Raw genomic sequence first — 15,518 nt, 5'->3', positions numbered from 1 at the left:
TCTTCAAATTGGTATTTATATTTGGAAAAGTGAAAGTTTTTCTGCAAAAAGTAACTGTAAATTCTCTCTCTCTCTCACACACAGCAATAGAGTTTGGATAATTTTATATCTAGCAAAACATGCCATCTTCAGAAGCAAAATTCCAATTCCAGATCAGCCTTTCAAATTATTATCATTTAACAGCTCATTGTTATTTTCAAGAAGGTCATCTTACTGTTTACTTTCAAGAAGGGCATCTTACAGTTTATTTTCAAGAAGGGCATCTATACTTTCCCCCTCCCCCGAAGGAACTTCCACTTTCCTACACCAAACGCGATACCCACCGTAAGATACACAGAGAGACAACATCACTATTTCCGGAGGCGCACACACACATAAATGTCAGACATTGGCTGTCCGTTAGAAACGTCACATAGTCGCCCCAGTAATGAAGGCCACATGTTCTTATTGCATAACTAAAAGTTAGATAAAGTATAACCCAACACCTGCATCCAGAGACTGCACACGCAGTTGGTAGTTTTTACACATTAGCTGTCCTCCAGAAACTTTAGTTGACAATGTCAGCAGGCGTGAAAAATGGAGCGCAAGAAATCTTGATGGGAATTACCCTCCGAGAAAAAACGTTAATAAGGGAGAGTTGGGACTTGATTCGGCCGGATCTTAAGGGTAATGGAATAGCTTTCTTTATAAAGTAAGTACCTACGTTTGTCAATCAAGGTTAGATGATAACAGGTTTCTAATAGATAATATTATGGTGTTTTTTCATGAAGGTTAGTTGAAGTTGTAAATATGTTTTTAAATTGCTACCGTCGATATTGATTTGCTCAACGTTCAAAAGGTTAAATAACATCAAATCTGAAAGCTAACTGAAAAAGCTTGTTACATGTTTTTAGTTAATGAAATTTCCATTTTTTGGTTGCCTAACTGAGATGCTTTGTTTTGTACCTGTAGGTACAAAAATTCAAAATTTGTTCATCTTGTTATTATTAGATACAAATACCCGTGGAGGCGAAGGTGACAGCCTATGGCCTCTCAGTTGATAATTTAGTCCCATCTTAAATAAATTGTCAGACAATAATTTAACCTTAGATCTGAGAGGAACTACAACAAAAATGGATAATATTAATTTTTCTATTAAAATTATAATCAATAATAAATATCGATTCATTAAATCCAAATCATTGGTTAAAACTGATGCCTACTTGAAAGCGAACTGTCGACATTCAAACATCTCCACTACGACTCGGATCCAGCCTCCTGATCAGTTCGTGCCTGCTTACAAAGCATCGTGAAAAAGTCCCAATAAGCTGTACAATACTGAGATCACGAACGCCTAATTTTCTAATATTTATTTATTTTTACCTTAATACAAAAAGATGGTTAAAGGGTCCACAAAAACTATATTTGAAATGTATTTTGGGAAAAGATGTCGGTATAGAGCAGTTCAAAGGTATTGTGAACAGGTGATCTTGAGGTAAAAGATAACACCGTTATTGGGTCAGGTTTAAATGAGATAGGGGAGATACGTAAATACGAGCAAACCATTTGTTTATACGCAACATAAGTTGCGTATAAACAAATAGTACATGGGCCGATTGTAACTTGCAATAAATTCAATAAATAAATGAGAAGGAAATAAATAAGGTGCTCGCACCAAATGAGGGGATTGTGGTTGTTGTTCGGAGGGGTTGCAAACTTCCAGTGTTAGTTCTGGATTCAGTTCGGGTCCAGTTCTGGGAGTGTCCAGCTATATAGTAAAGGATTCCGCCGGGCATGTTCCTGTGCTAGAAGTTAATCCGGAAGTTGAATAACAAGCCAGTCGGATAGTGCCCTACCTTCTACTACTGCTGCGGTAATTTCCTTCAGGATTAACAGAGAACTGTTCTCGAAATAAGAGTATTTGATGAGCTATAAGCAGAGATGCAGAATTCAACTAAGAAGAGAGAGAGGGAGAAATTACCGCACTCCGTGGAAGGAACCCGCACACAGGAATCCCACCGTGAAAGAGAAGGAAGGTAAGTGCTCTAAACTGTGTTGTTTTGGAAATGGTACTTAGATAAAGTGGGAGATTATTTTAAAGTAAGGTTGAAGTTGAAGAAACACGAGAAATAAGGAAATGCTTAGTATTGAGTTAATTTATTGGTTGAAGTTGTAAAGAAAATTGATATTGCTAAATTAAGAGAGATTACATGGAATTTTTAGCATTAAGTTAGCGACTTATGGATTGCTGTTGTGAAGAGAATTGATATTGGTGATTAAGAGAAATATGAGGAAGTGATAAGATTGGATTAGTTTAGCGTTTGAAGCTGTAGAGAGAGAGAATTGAGATTGTTAATTGAGAAAAATTTTATGGAAATGATAACAAGTATTAACAGATTAAATGAGAAAAATGAATAGATTATTAGATTGTAAATGAGCACCAGCTATGTATTGTAAGTATATTTGTATGATAAATGACTTTTGTTTTATATTTGTGTCATTGCTCTTCAGAAACTGACAGCTCATATAATATATATACTTGTGTGGAGGGAATATCCCTCAGCTCTTGGAAATTCTCATTTTTTAACGCAGTCAGGTAGCTTGTGGGGCTTAGTGCTTGAGGGGAGCTGTTGTACGAAAATCATAACAATGGCCACTGACAGCGATACTAAGGTACAGGGAAATAAAAAAATTGATAAATAAATAAATAACCCACCCCCACAACTTAGATTTGATTTGCTCACCAAGCTTAACCGTCAGTCCCTTTCTTTCATTAATATGGACAGGAAATATGATTCAGCCCCTAATTAAATATGTACCAAAATTAGCTCCAGTTTAAACGATAACAATATTGAGTTTCTTAAGAGCTCACTTTATTCGGACAGGTAGTGTGGATGCTTATTTTTTTGTTTTTAGAATAATTGTATGTTTAAAAATTTTTGCTAGAATATTCATTATTGTAATAAAAGTTTTATTTAAAACCTGAATTCGAGTAATTACTTGTTTTTTTCCTTACTTTATTGCACCTAATTGTCATCAAAATTATTGTGAAAAGTGTTTTTTTTTTTTTTTTTGGAATACCGGTATCCTGGTTTCATAAATTAAAAATACCGGTATTAAGATTTTTACTGATACTGTGAGCCCTAATGTCGAGCTTATGCTTTATGTAAAAACCAAGGGACTCAAACTCTTGAGTTCCCAACGTTAATTATCGATGACTCACATTTTTACAAACCGGAGCACATAATCAGTGGCAAAAGTAACCTACTTTACTACCAGGTCCACCACTGCAGGAAAGCCCGAGGAACCAGACACCCTACGGCTGATTTGGTATGGCTGTTAAAAATCACGTGGGGGACTGCTGAAAATTTGTAGTTTCACCTTTGCAGACAATACTGTAACCTAACAGCTTTCCCATGTCAAATTACAGAATGTGAACATGACTTAATTCTGAAACAACTATAGTATATGCATCATACATTGCTGTTGAGTTCACTTCAGATTCTGTATGAATCTTAAGCAACGAAATCTCCAAGCATTCAAAGAGAGAGAGTAAAAATAAAAAAATTATGCAACATGCTGTTCGGCCTATTCAGGTACCGGATTATTGGACTTTACTGTGGATTTAAGATTCTGAAAATTCTAGAACTTGAATGCAGTTTGGTCCCAATGAGGCCCTCGTTAATCCTTCTTGCTCGGTGTCTCCAGATTCCCTATGCCGTCAATGCCCCTTTAAGACAAGGTAATTATTAAAAGTATAAGAAGTAATAATACAAATAATTTAATGAATAATTACCATTTCAGGTACTTCATCTACCAGAAACTGAATATACTCGTTCAATGATATCTGCACTCTACTTTCTTTAATCACTTTATTTTTGACAGAAATTGATCTCTTTGGGTGTTGAATTAACCTTCTGGGTAAAGGTAGAATTTCAAGAATGTTTATTCAGAAGTGTATAAGTAGCCTTTTATCCAGGCAGCTCAAAGAACGTCTTCTTCGTTCAACTAGTCCCCCCCCTCCAAAAAGGAGGCTTTTTCTTGCTCGCCAGATGGAGTCTTCGTGATTATTTATTGTCTGTTTTTGTGACCAACGAAGCGAAACTAATGTTTCGTAGAATGACCAAAAAGAATTTTTGTGCAATCTGTCAGGACGTTACAGGTAATTTCAAGAAATATTATACATCTAATTGCACACTTAGACAAAGTTATGTCTGATATTAGCGCAGCAGAGAGAGAATAGAATAATACATTTTATTGTGACAACTGGAAACCAGTTGACAACTTGATTTCCATCCAAAACCAGGAGGAAATCAAGACAAAAATCAAAGGAACAACTTGAAGGATTTTAGCAATCCTCTTTCGCTGTCTGGTGCTTTACTCCGATTTAAAAATTCGGTATGTGTTTAAGAGAGGATAACAGCTTTAAAAGTTTCTTAAAATTTTCTTATTCTGATAAAGCAAAAAAAAAAAATAATCTTAATAACAGGAAGCTTTATAGTGAGATAATAAAATCAACAAAAGTAAAGCAGCAAAATATTTCTCGTTCAATCTCAGTTTTTAAACTTTCATTGAAAAGAGGGAAGGGGAACACAAAATGAAGTGAAAATTTTATGAAAGATTAGATTTAAGGCAATTCAGCTGAACTTTTTAATTTTAGTAGTCTTGGTACACGATGCAAGGAATCAAGCGTATACATCATCAGCCAAATAAACAACTACCCACCTCATCCATCCCTTCTAATTATTTGTCTAATTCTTCCTTGAATTTATTCAAACTATCCACTACCATAGCAGTAGATTGGAGTTTGTTCCAACAATCAAACCACTCTTATTAAAAGCAAATTTTTAATGCATTTCTATTTAATGCATTTATATGCATTTTTAATGCATATAAAAGCAATTGCAACCAAGGGCTAGTTCTAGGGGAAGTAAAATAGAAAACATTAATGCAGATCATTCGTGTAAGAAGGAGATTCGCCATTCTCTCCTTTGCATCTTCTTAAGCCACTGATAAACTTATAAACCATGGGCAAATTAACGTTCATTAAACAATCGCTAATCAGCAAAATAGGTTTAAAGATTTTTGAAAATATTGATGCGTGTGACCAATTTCCAATTTGCCAGCAATTATAGAATTCAAAAGTTATGTGGAATTATTCGATTCAAGAGAACACTTTATCTAAAATCGTAAGTGCAGCGGAATAAATGTTTAAGGTACCCATTAAAATAATTGTCAAATGAATATATGAACATAACAAACTGAATTGGAAGAGAAAAGTTAAAAAGTATCCAAATGCTGGGCTACTGAGCCACGCAGATGATATTAGTATTAAAAGGGCAGAACGACGAAGCTTATATAGCCTTCGCCGTAAATGGGAGGAGGGGAGGAGGTGATGTCTTTCCCATCTTCATATAATCTGTACCTTTATCGAGTATTATCCATCTACATCAGCTCTCGATTCTAAGTCCATGTTTCCTCATATGTATTAACTTCCAACAAAGTTGAACGAAGATGAGAAGCAGTGTACGTGCTAGCTGAGAGCAGTCTCCGAATAATTAGTATTCAACCTTGATTACTGCCCTTGTGCTACCCAACCTTGATTACTACCCTTGCGCTGGATAGCACAAGGGCAGTAATCAAGCAATTAATAATGGTACTGCCAATATAACATGTACTGCAGCCGCATTACCACTGAATTAAGTGCACGATGTTTATAGATACCTTGAATGCCATAACGTTAGCAGAAAAAAAATTATAATTTCTAAAAAATTAATAAGTGCCGGCTTACTTTGGCCTCAATTACACACGGTATCCTCGTTGGTAGAATCCGAAAAAAAAATTGATAACAAGTAGGTATGATGATCCTTTATTCCATCAGCACAGCAGTCAATTAAGCTATGCAGGCCTGCTGATCTAACCCAAAGCCATGCAACCCAGTGATGTTCAATGATATTAAGTTTTGAAGTTGACATCGGAAGTCTTATACTGCGATTAGTCACTCCATAACATAGCTTTCTAACGTTCCACAGACCAATTATGAGTTCCGCACCGGGCAGTGCAACTCTGTGCTGCAATTGATTTGTGGATCGCAACTCTTTCACAAAATCCGATATCGCGCAGTTCCGTACTTATCATCTGTACCAAGAGCAGTTGCTGTAGCCTCGCTGAGCTCCAATTTGATAGTATTCGAAAAGGACTGGCAGGACCTACATCCTGATTTATAGTATTTGAAAAAGACTGGCAGGATCTACATCTTGATTGATAGTATTCGAAGAGGACTGGCAGTATATCTTCTGAGCACCCTCTGGTTTCTTTCTGTCAATTTCTGTTGTCTGCCCGAGCAATATCCTTGTGATAGCACTATGAGGTGTTCATTCGGTGATTAGGCCAACGACCAAAGCTGTAACACCATTATAAATAAATCTTTATTTGTCGTACCAAATTTAAATATAGGTTTACATTGGTAAGTGACAAATTCCCTTCACGGCAGAAAATGCCAGGGGATTACCATAAAATGTGAATAAAAGAATGTCTAAAATATACAAGAAAGGGCAACAAATATACAATAAATATACACGAAAAGATGACATATAAATTGCATTACTCTTCACTACATTTCTGTCTAGAGTCCTGGCAATTGTAATACAAAAGTTCATCTTACATCACATCCACTGATCAACTTGTGCGAGATATACATTGTTCAATTGCACACACACAGTCCTTGACAGAAATTCACACAACTGCTAGGCAACAGTAGCCTCAGCGAACCACACTGCGGTTTGTTTTCTATATTTTAGATCTTCTGTGAGCCTTAGTAGGTCAATTCCTATACGTGTTAGGCACTGAATTGATTCTAACGCACTAGCGGGTATAAACCTGTCGGCCATCTTCAGTCTGTTGGTCTTCATTCTCAAGGATTTTGTACCTCTTAATGCAGATGGCGGGATGTGCCACTCACAAAGCTGCCAGATGCATGGTGATGATATCGTGCCAGTCATCATTTTGATTGCGGTTATTAATCGTTTCCAGGAAATGACGTCTGGCAAACGCTGCAGTTTAAGCTGTTCAGAGAGCTGCGTGGTCCTTAACTGTTGAGGGAGATGGTGCTTATGGTTTGCCCACTTCAGCAGCCAGAATTCACTTGCATATATTCTCCTAATGTCGGTAGGGGTGGCTGACGCCCACAATTCGGCGCCATACAAAGTGGCCGAATACACTGTGGTTCTTAAATATCGTGCGGTTGTTGCAGTCTGTTTCACGTGCAAGAGGTGCTGTTTTGTTGCCCAACGTAAGTAGTTCATTTTCTTTACAATCAGGTCAATATGAGACTTGAACGTAAGTTTCGTATCAAATGTTACTCCCAGATCTCTATGCGTCTCAACAACTGGGATAGGTTTGCCATTAAGTTTCGGGTGTACGAGCGTAGGGGATTTTTTGAGCGAGTACACCATAATTACAGTCTTCTGCGGATTTAGGGCCAAGCCAAATTTGTCTAAGTACACGAATAAATTCAGAAGCTTATAATTAATCTGTTCACACAATTCACTATTGGTCATGGACGGTTGGATGGGTGTTAGGATCTTAATATCGTCTGCATAAGTGCATACATCATCCCTACCCTTGCAGAATGGGATCATCATGGCGGTAAAGAGGAGTCCAGATAAAACTCCACCCTGTGGAACTCCTGCATGGAGTTGGCGTTGGAGGATCTGACTATCTGTGCGGTAATAAATGGACCGACAAGTAAGTAGGGCCTGAAGGAACTTCAGCAAATTTCCTTTTATTTGGAAGGCGTGTTGGAGCAGATGAAGTAAGGCATGTACATCCAGGCTATCGAAGGCTGCTTTTATATCGGCATAAATTATTGCAATTTCCTTTCTGGCTTGGAAAGCATTTAGTATCGCGGCTTGAACTGTGAGGAGGTTAGTAATTGTTGATCTTGCAGTTACTGAATAATGAATTTGTTGAGGCTGCCCAGCCAGTATCTGATTCGACAACTTTGGCAAAAGAGCTTTCTCTAGTACTTTTAACAGGGTAGATGCAGTAGATATTGGCCTGTAGTGCTCCACAAGGTTAGGCTTTGTAATTTTCGGCATTGGAATTACAGCGTAGTTATTCCAGTTCTCAGGGAAAACTCGGCAAGCAAGGATAGAGCTATAAATTGCTTGGAGTGGTTCAATTAGGTAAGGGCTGAGACACTTTACCATGAAGTGGGGGACTCCATCAACTCCAGCTGTCTTAGTTGCCCTGAGGGAGTTAATACTCTGTATTAATGCTTCTTTAGTGATAATAACAGACTCCATCTCATTGTCAACTAATTGATCCCACTCAAAATCCCTGACTTGAGACTCATGATATATGCTGGAGAATCTGCTGATGTGGTCCATCCACGCTTCTTTGTCCAGCCCCTTATTTGTGTCACTTTTATGTGTGCAACGAGGTAGCTTTCCCCTGTCAAGTGTGTCTTTGATGTAGCGGTTGATTGCTCTAGATTTTTCCCTATTAAATATTGCTCTGGCCCTCGAGTAGTCAATTCTATTTTGTGGGTCATTAGACAGTTTCCATTTTCTGTGCAGACTTTGCATTAGTTTAAACAATGCAGTTAAGCTAGAGTTCCACCAGGTTTTAGATTTTGATGACCTCCTTACTACTTTGGAAGCCGCAAATTCTGTAATAGAGTTGATCCAACTGGTTAAGAGAGTTGTTGCAAATAAGGCATCACATTTGAGTAGACATTCCAACGGGATACAGCTGGCAGCAAATAAGCATTTATTTGGGTCCAGAAAGGCTGGCGAAGTGACAAGCTGGCTCTTAATTTTTTCCTTGACATTGAAGTCCACATACGGTAGCATTATGAGCATTGCAATTGGGCTATGATCAGATGGAAAGAACGTTTCGGGGGGTACATCAATTATACATTTACCAGAAGACAGAATTAGGTCAAGTCTATTTTCAACTCTTGTAGGTTGATCATTGATAAGAGAGATGGAGCATGGCTGTAGTTTATTTAACATGGTGTCCAGTAGGTTATTGAGCTGTGGTGGAAGGTTGAAATCTCCACATACTATATGGGTGGCTGACACATGTAATTTGGTGAGAAGCCAGTCTACTACATTATTTATTTATCATTTCTAGACTAGGGACAGGTGGAATGTAAACGACTGCTATATCTAAGAGTGCTGTGTGGACTTTTAAAGTGACAAGTAATGCCTCATAAAGCTCTGAATCCGAGTAGGCGACCGAGATTATTTGAAGTGCTCTGTCACGTACCAATAGGGCTACTCCTCCACCCCTCGCTACAGATCTGGATTTGAAGTAGGCATTGTATCCAGCAGCGTCAGCAGCGACCAGAGACTCTTGATGTGGCTGGAGCCAGGTCTCGGTAAGACAGATAACATCAGCAGACCGTGACAAGAGCATTTGTTCCAATGTATCCAACTTGTTTCGTATGCTCCTAACATTCTGATAAAAAATCTTCCCTATGGATAATGGTTTTATCTGTGTCCTAGTAGGTCTTCTACGGGGTATAGTCTTACTTTGTATCATGCGTCGGGTAGTGACTATTGTAGAAATTCGATTGACATCTGACTGGCGATCCGGTAGAGGTTGAGTATCCAGTGTAACTGACGGGGTACATATATTCTGCGATGGCCTGGTTTCCTTCCTTTGGCGTCATACTTGTGAGTTTATGGTTGGCTTACTGGGATATACATAGCGAGGTAGTTTTAATCTCGGGTGGCTGTTGTGATAAAAAGGCCTGATGAGAGCTCCCACTGGCCAGAAGGAAGTGGCGGCAACATTATTAATATCTTTTTCATCACACTCAATTTTGAAGGACGCATATGTGGCTGCCCTCTTCAGTAGGGTGACTCTTACAGTTATATTCATGAGTCGTAGGCATTCAGACACAATTTGGCCTGGAGTAGTCTGAGGGTCGACTCGGGAAACAAAGATGGCTTTAGATTGTTGGATGGGTCTTGTGATCATGGGTTTTATTCGAGAGGAGAATGATGCACCTGACAATCTACCGCAATTGTTATTGGTAGGGTATTGTGTACCAGCTGCCAAGATGGAGTTGTTTCGGCTGTACCCGCTACGACTAGATGAGTAGGAGGGGACGGAAGGTCTTTGAACAACTTTTCTATTGAAGAAAATTTCATTTCTGTTCCCATATGATTTGTTATTCAGTCTATTCGGCATAAGGCTACTGAGACAGTGTATAGCATTCTGTATTGGCGGGGAATCCGGCAGACTGGTATGTGAAGTATTAGCTTCTTGATACGGCCACTCAGTAACGTCTTCATTAAGGCAATTTTCCACTGGATTATTTTTTTTGGATCTGTCGATGCATTTTCCCATATGAGTTAAGTGGTCTCTCTGAAACTCAGTTGGTTGGTTTGTGTCGAGATATCTGGCCTTAGGACCTACCGCATTAGGGTTATTTAATGTGGGAAAAATGATATTATTCACACAGCAGTCACTCGATGCAGGTGTGAGACTTAACTTCTCCGTTCCATGACATGAATTGCTTGTGCTAAGTTTATCCTCATGAGGTACTGATAGATTAGAATGCTGCCAATTCTGAGTTTCAATTTCTAGCGAAGGAATTATACCGTTGATAACACTAGCTTCTGGAACTGATTGAACACAGTTTGTCATGTGTTGACGGTTTTGGGTGCCTTTAGTATCATGACCATTACGTGACCTCACCCCTGGTTGATATGTGTGTGAATTGACCCTAGGGATATTCGTCATCGTACCCTGATTGTCGTGATCTTCAGAGAGTTTTAATAATTTGGCTTTGACTAGAGACATTAGTTGACTGTCTAGAGTGTTGATTATTAGATGTCTTATTTCGTTCGCAATGAGTTCTAGTTTTTGGTCGTCTAGGCGGAGGAACGTAGTATTATCTGATTGTTGATACTCAGCTTTTTCTTTGTTTCCTAGGCAAGGTTCCTCAGCTGAGTTTGATATTTCACTCGGGGCGTCTAGACTCACGCTGTTATTTGTTTGGTTGTATTCATTTAAATTTACACTTACAATAGTATTTCCACTGTTAGAAGCAGTATCAGTCAGGGTTTCATTATAATGTTGGCTGACATACACAATACTATCACTAGTATGCCGCCGTCTGCATTGATTTCTGTAGAGTTGCGCTCGGAACGTAAGTGGCTTAATGGAGGAGGTAACATTGCCAATGACATTAGCATCGTAATTCCCATTCACGGGATGCTGTATCCCGATATCAAAATTCATTCCAGATATTAGTGTAGACACGTCAGATTGGCTGTGTTCGCGTGCTATTTTGTCATTCTCATTATGTCCTGGTGTTTTCTCCGGCATCAAGTCGTCTGTTTTACGCGCTAATAGTACGTCGCCATACATAGAATTTTCGACGCTGGGTGGCGCCTGACATGCAGATTCAATTTCATTGACAGCTACGGCGTTCGGTGAGCTGTATAAGACTGCAGGACTGACAAGACTGTTGCCAGCGTTGGTTACCAAAAGAGGCTTCGCTTTATCTATGTTAGTGGAGTTATTAGGTTGCATTTCTTTTCCTTTCGCCCTTCTATTTGGTTGTACCTTCCTATGTACAGGTGTTTTGCACGCTTGGCACAGGTACGATTTTCGCTTAGAAGCTGACAATTTTGAGAGATTATTTACGCAGCAAGCCCCTAGGCTAAGTGAGCAGCTGACACACTGCACAGTGAGAGACGCAGGCTTTTGACACTGGCTACACGTGGTTTTTCCAGCGCCCATTTTTTCCAGCGCCCATCGCATTCTTCTGGGTAGGGCTTAGCATATTTGAACTCCGACAAATTTTGCTGTAGTGAACTTTGAATATGCTGCTTTCAACTGAATTTTCAGTTAAGCCCAGAAGAGTTACTTTCAAGACGATTTTCTACGGTGACTTTCAGCAGATTTAATTACAGACTTCAGGCCGCTGGCGCTAGGGAGGAGGCCATTAGGGAATTTAACCCACTCAATGATCGAGGGGATTAATCAGGTCTATTGTGTGGCAACCTTGACCTGTTGAGGTTTCTACTTACACAGTTGGGCCAACTTCGAAATACCGTAGTTATGATTGCAATATATGAGACGAAAAAATGACAATAAAAAATTACCTGTCATGGAGAGTTCTACGACAGCTCCAACAATGGGCCGCAAATACTAAACGGAGTCTTGTGGTATCGGATTCATCATGGTACACAGTTATTAACACGATATTTTTAGCACTAAACGCGGAGCATGAAAATGCGTGGCCGCATGGTGGACATTTCGGGACTCAATCTGTATAGGGTGCTGCAGTTTTTTTCTGCAATGATGCGAACAAATTGATTGCTAATATGGCATCAGATTGAATTAGATTCGGGTCCTCTACGCGATGTCTTGGCTGGGGAAAGGTGATCCTCCAACATCCCTGTCGTCGTCCGCCTTTGCTCGTTAGAGTGAGTAAACTCAACGCCTCAACCCATGTACAGTATTCCATTGACGTGAGTAATAGGGTGGGTTACTTTCAGTAGCAAAATCTATATTAAAAACGAAGGGAAACATTTTAAAGGTGTCTTTAGATCTCTTTAAAACACATTTAATTCAGAAAATGATAAGTCAATTTGTATATTCGCATCCTCATTAATTCAATTAAAATAGTTTAAGCAAACGTTTTGGGGATGTCGACTTTTTTTTTTTTTTTAAATAAAAAAAGGTTGTGCTGAAGGTGAATTTGTTGGTCTGCTTAAAAGAAAGTTTACCATTTTCTATGGAATACTATTGCTGTCTCTAGATTACACCTGTCGAATTTTAGAATTTTAATAAAGAGGGGACAACGCATTGTAATTACAGAAAAGAGACAATACTTGATGTTTATATTTGTCTTTTAATGTGCACATCATTATCTTAGCTGGTAAATATTCCTGAAGAAGAAGATATTTTCATTCGTATTTTCTGCCAAAGAGTGCTTACTTTGTCTCCTCTTACTAGTAAATTATTCTATTGCCTTTATATGTATTTGTTCATGCATCGTTTTTCAGTTTGCTTTCCGAAATACAGAACTTCAAAAAGCAGTATTTATGGCGAGAAAAGCAAATGGACACTGCACATAAATTCGGGATCACCGTTCCTTTCTGTGACAGTCAACAGCACTTAACGTATTCATACTTATATATCATGAATGGTAACTACTTTTTTTTACTTTGTAAATAACGGTAAACGCCAGGAATAAATTAATCAGGTTTTATGCGCTTTTATACTTAATTCGTTTAGAATCTTACAAAAATGCAATATTTGTTTCCAAAAAATATACATCAATTTTGAATCTTAGCAGAACTGCAGAAATATCAACGCTAATGCATTGAAGATATAAATTTCTTAAATACTTAATATAATTTCTTAAGTACAAATTAACTGACAATTCAGAAAAACCCTTGTGAGAATAAACTGCTTATTCCATCATAAGATAATGCATCTCATATAAAAGACAAACCGGGTGGAAAGGATCTGCAATAAGTTCGTTCGAGTCCTGTTCGAATCCCATCGAACCCCAGGGACTCACATTTGCTGAGTATGGGCTCCTGAGCTGGATATCATCATTCTTCTCTTTCTTGGTGATTCCCTTCTACTTCTCTCTCTCTCTCTCTTAAGGGTAATTTTTTTTTTGGCTGGTGCAGCATAAGCCTCAGGCTTCCTTGCACCATATGGCTAATAATAATAATAATAATGACGTGAGGAATTTTTATGAGCCTTTCTCACAACGTAGCTGAGTTAGTCGGTCTCAGGCGAGGGTAGCAAGGTTTTTCTCCCATAAAAAAACCGCCCATTCACTTCCACAACAGCGAATGAAAGCCTGTTCCAGCAATCAACCACCACAGCAATCAAAGTGAATGGGCTGAAGGCAAACTTCCGCAAATCTATCCTACAACCATCCTTCCTCAACTTAAATTTATGCCCTCTCATGTGTGTAGTCTTAGCAAGTGGAAGAATACCATTAACATTCAGCTTACTCAATCCATTCAAAGCTTTAATCACCTCAAACAGATCTCCCCGTAGCTGCCTGGTCTCGAGACGCTGCAATTTGCAGAAGAAGCCTTTTTAGGAAAAAGCACCCTTTGGTTCCCTTCACCAATCTGGTTTTCCTTCTCTGCACCAGTTCCAGCAGATCTGCATCCTTCCTAAAATGAGACCTCCAGACCTATACACAGTACTCAAGATTTGGCCTAACCATAGCTTTGTACAAAGGCATAATCACCTCTTTATCGCTGCTAGCAAAGTTTCTGTATATCATTGACAAAACCCCATGAGCTGTCCTGGCAGCATGTCTGCACTACTCAGAGTATATATATAATTTACATTGGTTAACATATCCCTTCTTTCCTTTTCTCCTTTGTCTTATTGGTAATCACTCACACTAATCAAAAATTTCTAAACATATCTTTAGGAAGTGGTTTTCATCTTCCTCTTCAGCTTTTTTTTTTTTTTGCACATATCACCTTACATCAATAGGCTTACTACAAGTCACCTATTCCTATCAAATCAATTACTACTTACCACCTTACATCAGTAGTACTTGCTACAAACTCATCCACAAGCATATTTCTTATTTCCCTTTTATGATACAGGGCGAGGTTCCCCTTTCCTCTCAAGGCTTCTCAATAAAAATAAAAATAAAATTTCTTTCACTTTAACTTAATCTAAATGCTCAGCTTAATAACTTAACAGTACATTACAGTAAAATTCCATTGCAAGAAAATATCAACCAATAACTCAAGGAGTTCAGCTTATAAACCTATAAGTTCAGTGTTCAATAAAAAAGAGGAACACACGTTCCGAACCAGACTGCTACTTTCAACTCATTTTTCTCTTTCTACTGGGCTCCTAGATCAGCTCGGGCTCCTCTCCATGGCAGACAGGCTTCCCACGTCCGCTTCCATTTCTTTTTTCTGGCTGTCTATATCTTCTTCTAGACTCTTGGACTAGACCCCTCTTTCCACGTAGATTTCTTGTTTCACACATCCAGGTATGCTAAACCTGGATGTGTCACACAACTGGATGTTTAGCCAGGTATGCTAAAGTTGGAAAGAGACAAAATAACACAGAAATGGAAACTATAGGAAATTTTGGAATTGGTCAAAGAAATGAAAGAGGTGAAAGACTTGTGGAACTTGCAGTATCTCGAGGAATGTCAGTAATGAAGGCTTTTTGTCAAGAAAAGGTTGAACAGAAAGTGGACACGGAAGAGCTAAAATGGATTAACAACTAATGAAATTGACTTTATCCTCACTAACAGGAGATATATTGTGAACGATGTAACTTCAACTGGGTAAATGTTGGAAATGATCACAGAATGGTAAGGTGCACACTTGATATAGTCGTAAGAAAAGTAAAAACTGAGTAAACTCGAGTAAATAATACGAAGGTCCTTGAGATAATTATAAAGAAATCTAAAGAAGAAAAATTATCTTCTGTTCATCATGACACTTGTCATGATGAACAGAAGATAACAAATGAAGAGCAAGATAAACACTGACAAGGACAAAATT

The 15,518-nt window shown here is 38.5% G+C and overlaps 1 protein-coding gene across 1 annotated transcript in view; it reads left to right on the top strand.

Annotated features, from left to right (window-relative positions):
- The first annotated feature begins 447 nt into the window (after positions 1-447).
- Positions 448-15,518, top strand: part of glob1 (globin 1) — a 50,719-nt gene continuing 35,648 nt past the window's right edge. Inside the window, exon 1 of the mRNA XM_090386609.1 lies at positions 448-691. Within this exon, the coding sequence (XP_090242735.1) occupies positions 558-691 (134 nt within the window). The 5' untranslated portion in view covers positions 448-557. The remainder of the gene's footprint in view (positions 692-15,518) is intronic.

Source organism: Mastigoproctus giganteus, chromosome 12 (genome assembly GCF_048544385.1).
Source record: "Mastigoproctus giganteus isolate SK-2022 chromosome 12, ASM4854438v1, whole genome shotgun sequence".
Lineage (NCBI taxonomy): Eukaryota > Metazoa > Arthropoda > Arachnida > Uropygi > Thelyphonidae > Mastigoproctus > Mastigoproctus giganteus.
The sequence above is the reverse complement of the archived record's forward strand: the minus strand, read 5'-3'. Positions and strand labels throughout refer to the sequence as shown.